This window comes from Arachis ipaensis, chromosome B06, assembly GCF_000816755.2.
Source record: "Arachis ipaensis cultivar K30076 chromosome B06, Araip1.1, whole genome shotgun sequence".
Taxonomy (NCBI): domain Eukaryota; kingdom Viridiplantae; phylum Streptophyta; class Magnoliopsida; order Fabales; family Fabaceae; genus Arachis; species Arachis ipaensis.
This window is the reverse complement of record NC_029790.2, coordinates 112,286,252-112,295,800: the sequence shown is the minus strand read 5'-3', so window position 1 is coordinate 112,295,800 and position 9,549 is coordinate 112,286,252. Positions and strand designations below refer to the sequence as shown.

The following is a 9,549-nucleotide window of genomic DNA, read 5'->3' as shown; positions in this document are numbered from 1 at the left end:
TTTTTATTTGACAAATATTTATTAATTTTTAATTAAAAAACTAATTATAATTATATCTATTATTAAATATATGACATTATATTTAATTATACAAAATTTTAATTTTCGATCCATCCACTCTTAAATTCCTAGATTTGTCCCTATCTTCAGCCATTGCCAATAATCTTTTTTCAATTTGAAACTTCAAATTCTTGAACCACCAACTCAGATGGAGTCGGAGTATTTATTGTGATGATTAGAATTGGAGACTCATATTTTATAAATTTTATGAACAGTCGTGTTCTTTCTATCAAAGAACAAACCAGCTGTCAATACAATTAGTTAATAAAATTTCTTAATAATTATAATATCACCCTGACTAATTTCTATATTAACAAATTGGACTACAAATAGAATAAAAATTTTAACACAAACTCCTAACAACAGGACAACATTGATACAATTTTAAAACGCTAGGTACTTAAATAGAAAGATTTAAACATTAAGGACATTTTTAAGACTTACCTCAAATATTAAAGACAAAAATAATACTTTACTTATTAAAATATTACTTGGCTGGCTAACATTTTGGAGAAACACATAGCCAAATTATATCCTNAAGATTTGTCAGTTTCATCAAATAAAAGTTCAGAAAAGCCTTGTAACCGAATGCCGGTATTTTTTATTTTCCTTGTTAAAATGCGTTGGAGATCCAAATGCATCACCTAGGCTTTTTCTCCGATCCAATTATACTTGTAGAGTCATTTTATTTTTTTCTCATTTTGACGATCACACATTTTGTAATATTATCCTCGTATCACCAAAAAAAAATATATATATTATCCTCGATCTCGCATTTAGTGAACTTTGTACATAGCTGGTTTCAGTTGGGGTGTTTTTGATTTGGCTTATTTTAATAATAACTTACAATTTATTAAAATAGCTAAAATAGTATTCTCCAAGGTCAACTAGGGATGGGATAATTTAAACCTCTTGTAAAACACCACTCTTATCATAATTTAACCGAAATAAAAAGAAGAAAAAAACACACACACATACACTCACTCACTCACTCTCAAGATGACTAAAGGAACTAGATTAAAAAAAATAAAAAATAAAATCAAGACTCTAAAAAGCCAAAAATTAAATTTCTTTCTGTAGTTTAACAGCTCTTCGAGGAGTTTTCAAGTACTGTGATGGCTCCATTCCCTTTTCCTTCGGCTGCATCAGCAGCGGCTGATCCATTCAGCAATGAGCCCTCAAGAGATTTGGGTAATACAACTGTCCCAATTGTTATTTCACTAGGGTTGCTAACCTGTTATTTTGATCAGATGATTAACAAAAGCTTAATAATCAGAAAGGAAAAAATGGCCACTTCGAAGAGGCGAAAGATACAGGGAATATCATTGAAAATTTATACAGAACATGCCAAATGTGGAAAAGTTATCAAAACATCAGCAACTAAAGCAATGCAATTACCTGTTTTGCATGTTCCTTGGATTTCCTTTCCTGAGTGGCCTTTTCCCGTGTCTCGTAAAACCCAAAATCGTCCAAGATGCATGCTTTGCTTGAATGCTCCTTGAAAATTTTGACAATCTGAATGCCCTTGTCAAACTGAACCTGCAAAATGACACATATAAAGGATGAAATTTTAATTGATAAGGAGCTGGGATATGTTGCGGCAAAACAAGGCAGTGCATATACCTCTTGAGTGTCCCTGCTATTTGTAACAGGTCTATGTTCATTGTTCTCCAGTGTTATGTGCCTCAAAATGCTATTTGGGATGTCCTTTATTATATGCCACTTAACGGCAAAGCAACCGGTCCACCTGTCCTGCTGCCAGTATTCTACAGTTTTGCCGAAGTCCACAGGGCCAACCATCTCTGCTAAACCAACAAATTGCCCACTAGTGTTGACCTGTAGCCAAATAAAATGAATGCCAGAGAACACTCACGTTAGTTTAACAAAGAAAATCCAAGAATTTAGCAACAAAATGCTGCATATCACACTCACCGAAAATAACAGAAATATGGGACAAGACTTCTCCTTGGCTTCCTGATATGCTGCATCCAGCTTTTTATTTCCATTAGGGGTGCTAGCCCAAACGCTATATTTTATACTTTTGTGAACATCATCTTCGCTATAGGATTTAATAACAAAGAATTTTGCATCAGTGTAATTCTCAGGAAAATGTTCCCCATTGTATTGCTCCTTCTTGGGAGCCAGTGTCGCTTCCTTGTTATCTGAATCACTCTTCACTGGAAGGTCCTGTCCCTTCAGTAATAAGGTGACAGGTCCAAGACTTTTAGTGCCCTTATTATCAGAATTCCTGATAGATCTGGGTCCTTTATTCATCTCGCCAAATCCATCAACGTTCTTTCTTAAATGGTCAACACCATAACCATCACCTGTGCCTCTCAGCTTATTCTCAAATCCAGCTCTGGATCCATATGCAGTGGATCCATAACGAGAATCAGCTCTAAATGTGTTTCCGTATCGACTGTACACGCTGTTGCTCGGATACATCCTGTTCATGAAACCAGAAACCAGTTCCAGTCCAGATGGGCTTCTGGAACTGTGAAAGTTCTGCAACCAAAATGCATGATTCCAGTTAAATTTTGATACATTTGTGCATATAGAAGCCACACTGCTACAAGATTCCACCCAAATAGGAGGAGAGAAATGAACATTTGAGTGCATAACACAACACAAAAAGGAACATGTAGAAAAGTTGAAACATACCGTGAATTGCGGAAGTGGCTGAGGTAGCCTTTGATTCCTTTGTGCATTGAAATCTTTGAGAGGACCAACAGATGAAGATATTCCAGCCTTTGCTCCATGTTTGGACTGCCTATCAGAAATTAATGGAACATCTGAAGGAAAGGCCGACTGTTGGCCATGGGTGCTAATTCTTGGACCCTGATGCCCAGACAAAGGGACACATGCCGGCATGTTAGCCACCTGATAAAAATCATTTGAATTCAAAGAACCATGCTGGGAACCTGTTAGAAATGCATTCAACCCTTTTTTGTTTGAGCGGTCGCCATTGGCCATGGTAACAGTATTCCCTTTATTAAAGACATTTGATGAAGGAACATGATCGGCATTAACTGCAGTTGATATTTCCTCCCCTTGTGGAACACCGATTTTGTTGGGAGCATGCAGCATATCAGTAGAGGCTGGAGATTGGTAATAACAAGAAGGGTAGTGATACTGTTGCATCCCATAGAGTTGACCATCATGTTGAATGGGTGGAGAAGTGGCCGGTGGTGGATACGCTCCATAAGGTGTATAACCATAACCCTGATTGTACATATAAGAGCAGCTATCTCCATAAACACCCTGTTATTAGATCCATCAAACAAAACAACTATCATCTTTTATGTTGATGTGTAATAATATAGAAGTAAAAGAACAAACTATAACCTTAAAGGTAAAAGAACAATTAAAACAAATTAGAGATGGCACTAACGACAGAAGTGGCAAAAGAATAGAAGACTATGCTCTAATAATTTTATGATCAAGATAAATTTCAGCAATTTGAAATAACAATTACTGAAAATCCAAAACAACTATCGTTCATTAGAAACAATGGTTTTTTGGAACCGAATCATATCCACACACCATCAAATTCATCTTAAAAAGTCAAAATATAGCAGAAATTGGTCAGCACCCCATAGAACTTCGGCATCATCCTCAAAATCATTCAAGAAAGACATATCACAACTTGTAACAAGATGAAGAGTTGCTTACTTGAGCCATTCCTCCATCAACATTCATATACCTAGAATACATATTCCAGTCACTTTGCCCATCATAACCTGGAGCGGGGGGAAAGTGTCAATCTCTAAACATTATAATATGACATTCAAATGGCAATGTCTACATTTCTTTTGTATACACTATGAATCATATATCTATCCTCATCATAAGCAACAGTAACTTACCTTACCTCCATAATAGTATGCAGTAGAATGGTACCCATTCGGAACAAAGCATGCATTTGGATTGAATGGCTTATTCATCCCCTTAGCTGCTCCATTGGAGAAAGCAGGTCCATTCTGCATAGAAACAAACACATGTTAGAAGCCAAAAATAAAATGTATGCAACAAAAAAAGGGTCAAATAATAACCTTCTTTGCCGGCTCAGAAACTCCCATGTTCTTGGGCTCCGAATCCAGGGACAAATTTTGCAGTAAATCTGCAGCTTCTATTGGTGCAAAGGTTAAGGAAAAAGTAAAATTAACTTTCACAAAATCTATTTTGCAGCAAACACAAAGAAAAAGAGATAATAATTATAAGTTTATAACCAAACTCAACATTATTACTATCATTATTATATGAAGATACACAACAAAGTTCCTGTGGAGAAATTGAAACTATGCATAAAGCATCAATATTTTAACTCTTATGCAATTAACCACAGAGGTTGCAATTACAAAGTCCCAACACCAGAAAAGAGCATTCAAATTCAAATTTATTACTTAAAAAAAAAGAGAAAGAATAAATAACGATAAACACTATAATTACTGGCAGGGAAAGGGAAAAACAATAAGAACCCTATGAATAAATTAGAAACAGAAGAGCATAACATATAAAATGCATAGCACGGAGAATTGAATAGAAAAGATTGAAACTTTATGCGAGAGATGAAGGAACAGAAAAAAGAGAGGTAGGGAAAACAAAGGATACTGTCAGAAGAAGGAGTAACAGCTGCCATGATCGAATTGAGAGAAGAAGAGAGAAGAGAAGAGAAGAGAATAGGGTCGCCGCCTTAAGTCTTTGTTTTGGGGTTTTAGAGAGACAAGCGCATACACTCGCAAAAGAGAGAGATTGCGTGTTTTATATACAGCTGGAGATTTAAGAGAGAATACTGGTAAGTAGTAACTTATAAGTTATAAATTTGTGGGATATCTTGGTTAAATTTTAATTATTTAAATCAGTTTTAGAATTTTTATTTTGTCAATAAATTTTAATTATTCAAATCTGCTTTCAAATTTTTAATTATTTAAATATTGTTATTTTTTATTATAATTTATTTAATTTTGACCAAATTTTGACATAAAAAATAATTTATCTAACAAAACAGAATATTAAAAACTGATTTGGTAATTAAAATTTATCGAGAATTAAAATGTTCAACTAAAAACTTTTGAATACTGATTTGGAGTACTATTCATATAATTTTCACCGAGCAAAAGAATTGTTGACGAAAATTTAATCAAAATAACAAAATTGTTGTTTTTAAAAGCATAACAAAAATAATCGAAAATTAGATATATATTTTCAAAAAGAGTCCTAAAGATAAAATCCTAATTTCGTCTTTTACAAATATAATTAAAAAATGAGATATTTTCATATCTAAAATTTAGTAATTTTGTATTTGGTTAATTTTTTTTGGCAATTTTTATGAATAACAAAATTTTTTTATAAAAATTAAAAAATAAATTAAAAATCAAATTTTGCACTGAATATTTATATGCACATTCTAAATAGTTATTTATATACTAGCAAAATATTTGAATTAAATAGAGAAATATCAAATACAAAATTTTTTTACTACTTATAAAAAATAATTTCTTTAATTTTCTTTCACACGTTTTTAAATTCTTGGAACATTTTTGTTGTTTTGATCTTTGAAAAGTAGTTTTGTCTTCCCTAAAATCTTTTACAGCAGTTTTGATAGTTTACCTTTTTAATTTTAAACAACAAAAAACTTATTAATCTATTTATTGAAAAAATATTATCCATATAATCTAATCTTAATCTTAATCTACGGGTCTACTATCGTTATTATGTATTAATATTAGGCAGTTGTTCTAGATCTCTCCTTAAAATAGAGGGAAAATTATCCTTGTTATTTGTACAATTACTCCTGTACGGTGTAGATTATTTTAAAATCTATAAAATCAATCTTATACAAATTATTGTGAAGCAACTTGTATTACTAATTAGTAATTTTTTATCTCTGCAGATTTCTTTTGAATCTTAAGTCGTAATATTGAAGTAGTAAAATAATTCGTGTAAAAAAAACATAAAAAAATCCATATCAAGAACATAAATAGCACAATTTAATTTTAAAATTAAAAAAATTACATATTACAAGCAAGAGATATACATCTTTTCAGATTAAAAAAATATTACTATTATAACAAATTTTGTATTCAATTTTAAAAACTAAATCCTAATAAAAAATTCTATTCATACCCATAAAAAAAAATCTATTCAAATTGGTGGATAATAAACAAAAGAAATTATGAACAAGAGAAAAAAAATATTTTGTATTACATATTGTTGTTAAATGAACTAGTTTTAGAAGGACTACTTGCAACGAATTCAAAGTCAATAGCAAAAACATCTTTTGTATCTAAGATTTTATCCAAGAACCTTTTTTCTGATAATTCACACAAGTAAATAATTTGAAGATCAAAATTGATCATCATGACTCAGTGTCTAAGTGAAAATGAGAGATCGTGAGAGCGAGGGGGTGAGAAAATACAAGGTGGGATAGAGTTAAGTAATCATATCACATAAGAGATTCACAGGCTTAGAATCGAGAAGATTAGCGACGATTGGAGAATGACTCTTCTACAATTTTTTTGGATAACTTACCCAATGATGCGTCAAAACAAAATTATTTCATCTATTTAAGTGGACAGGTTGGATAAACGACATATACCTATCATGTAAGGAGAGATATGAAAAAATACATTTTTTTGGTTTTATAAGATATACAACTAAAGGAGGGGTTTTGAAAGCAACAAAAGAGATGAACTGAATGCGATTGCGAGGTAAAGAGAACTTTGTGGGAAGAGCTAAGTACAGAAGACACATTGACGTCAAGGCGAAGAAGGATAATGAGGATGAAGGTAGCAACAGTCCATTGGAGAATGGTACATCGACCGTAAAAAAAGTCGTGTAGCTGAGGTGAATATTTGGCAGAAGACAGGACCGGTGACTAAAGAGGGAGTTGTCTTTGAACAAGGGTACAACAAAGCTGTTGAAATAAGGGATGAACCTTTGAAGCTGGGTTGGGATATGGCGGCGGAGATGTTGACACAGGTGCCATGAGGGAAAGATCATGATAAGGGTAGAAAGGTCATTGCCATCGAGGAGTTGGATGAATGGCAGCAGGAGAATTCAAATCAGCAAACGGCAAATCCCATTATTAGGAAGGCAGTTATAGTGTGTGCGGATTCTTTGGAATCCCCTTCAAGTAATGATGAAGCCACATCTGAAAAAACATTATCCTGGAATTATGGGGGAGAAAGGTTTGGTGAAGCTACTTTAGTGAATGTGAACTCTAATATGGGTTGTTTACATTATAAGAGGCCCAATATAAGTGCTCAGCATGACAATGAGAAGAGGTATGGTATGGGCCAATACCAAACAGGCCCATCTGATGGAATGGGGCCTGGAGCCCTAGTGGGTCGGGTACTCACAGCCAGAAGCAATCCAACGGCGCTTTACATGGATAGGAGAGGCCAGCAGCTTCTTGTTGGGGATGGCCATGGCTTCGGTTGCACCGCCGGGAATTTGGAGGTGGAGTGCAATGGTGCGTACATTATTCTGCGTATTTCTAAGTCTGCTTTGGCGGAGGTCGCGGGTGCCGGCAAAAGGGACTGCGATCTTGGAAGAGAGGAAGGTGGAAGGCTCTGCCATTCGCGTAGAGGTTGTGGAGTCCGTGAGGCCCAACAACGATGAGGAGAATGGTGGGGAAATGGGAGTGCAGGAAGCAAGACGGCCGGCTGTTGGTGGTGGCAGCTGTGATGACCATCAGGCAGAGGAAGATGACGTCGATAGTAGTAAAGCGCGAAGAGCTTGTCGAGCCACTACTGAGCTGAACGGCGTCGGGAAGGAGTCGTTCTATGGTGCAAGGAAAAAAGTGAGTCTGGTGGCGGAGAACCGCTTAGCCAACAAAGTAAATGGTGTTGGGATGATGGCATATTCTTATGAGAAAATGACAAAGAAGACATCTGAGGCTGGTGCAGAGGGTGACACTATAAGCACAGGGAAGGCAGGGAAAATAGTAGCTAAGAATGAGCTGGGGGTTGAATGGATCCTATGCTAGAGCAAGTAGGATTAATGTGAGTGACAAGAGGAACACTGGAGCAGGATTGATGAGGGATGATGAAGCGGAGGTATCAGATTCAGGGGGTGAAAATATTTTGCTGGAGGAAATTTGTGTCCAAGAGGAAGGGGCTGTAAGGAATTTGGAGGAGTCGGGATGTTCGGATAATGACATTGACAGTGAGTCGTACCACATAAAACAAGGTGGTAATTGGGTTGTAGACTTGGAGGAAAACAGAATAGCTTGGGATTTAGCAGTAGAATCAGGAGTTGTTCCTTGTGATAAAGAAGAAGATATTATGACGGCTCTTCAAGCTAAGAATGAAGCGATTGCACAGAAAAGGAAGCAAGCAAAACAAAAGGAGAAAGCAAGAAGGGGTCGTCCCAAAAATCGGAATAAGGTGTGTAATACAATGTTTAAATGATTTTTAATTTTTGGTATGTGAGGGACTTAGGGGGTGGTGGAAAATTAAGTATGGTGAAAAAGAGAAAATATAGTTTGAACAGGTTAGGATTAATAGAGACGAAGAAGAAGGTGGTTACGAAGTTTGATATAGTGCAATTTTTGGGAAATGATGCAGTGGGTTGGGACTTTGTGAGTTCGTACGGTACTTTTGAAGATTTATTGTTGTTGTGGGACGTACTGATGTTTAACTTGAGTAACTACTATAAAGAGGAGAGATGGTTGTATGCGAAAGGGGTGTTGATGAACAATAATTTTAATTGTGCATTTTATTTGGTGTACAGTGTGCCTGTCAGAAAGGACAAGCTGACTGTGTGGGAGAGTTGAATTTTATCTATGGTTTATGTCAAGTTCTTTTTGCTACATGGATGACTTTAATGAGGTTGTGCAAATGGAAGACAGGTAAAGAGTTAATACGTTAATAGCATTAGCAGAAGATTTTAAATCTTGGATACAAGATATGGAGTTGGTGGATCTAGAGTTGATTATTTGGAAGTTTAATGGGTTCCGGTGCAGTCGCATTGATTGTAGTTTGGTTAGTGTGGAATGGGTTGTAGAGTTTCTTGAGACGAGGCTGAAAGGTGGACAAAGAAGTTTATCTAATCAGATTGGAGGGGCTAGGAGATTTTTCAAAAACAGGTGTTGCAGTAGTTATCAACAAATCGATTAGTAGTTACAAAGAGTGGACTGAGTTTGATTTTTTTTAGTTGTTATCGGCATTGTGGGAGTTAATTATGGAGGGATTTCTTTTTGGTTGATTAGTTTCTATATGTTTTTTAGTTACTCCACCTTATTGTGTTGAGCTTTTTGCTTCAAAAAAAATTTGAAGATCAAAATTACACCGATATTCTAAAAGTAAATTAACTTACAATTTTACATATATGTCCTAAAGTAAATTTATGTAAAATTCGATTTACACTTTTTTAATATAAATCGAATCAACAAATCTAGTTAATTCAATTTACTACTTCTATAATATACATATAAATCAAATTTAGTTTATTTGATTTAGTACTGCTACAGATTATTGACATTTA

General features: G+C 34.8%; 1 protein-coding gene across 2 annotated transcripts; it reads right to left on the bottom strand.

Annotated features, from left to right (window-relative positions):
* On the bottom strand, nucleotides 891-4,828 carry LOC107604956. 2 transcript variants are annotated; one of them, XM_016306676.2, is made up of 9 exons: nucleotides 4,672-4,828; nucleotides 4,113-4,189; nucleotides 3,932-4,040; nucleotides 3,733-3,800; nucleotides 2,722-3,321; nucleotides 1,993-2,565; nucleotides 1,684-1,896; nucleotides 1,459-1,599; nucleotides 891-1,294 (listed from the first exon to the last, which is right to left on the bottom strand). In XM_016306676.2, exons 1-9 carry the CDS (start codon nucleotides 4,697-4,699, stop codon nucleotides 1,142-1,144), a joined length of 1,962 nt encoding a protein of 653 aa, XP_016162162.1. In that variant the 5' UTR covers nucleotides 4,700-4,828; the 3' UTR covers nucleotides 891-1,141. The 2 variants fall into 2 exon arrangements, with proteins under 2 accessions (XP_016162162.1, XP_016162163.1); XM_016306677.2 differs by lacking the exon at nucleotides 4,672-4,828 and having other exon boundaries at nucleotides 3,927-4,040.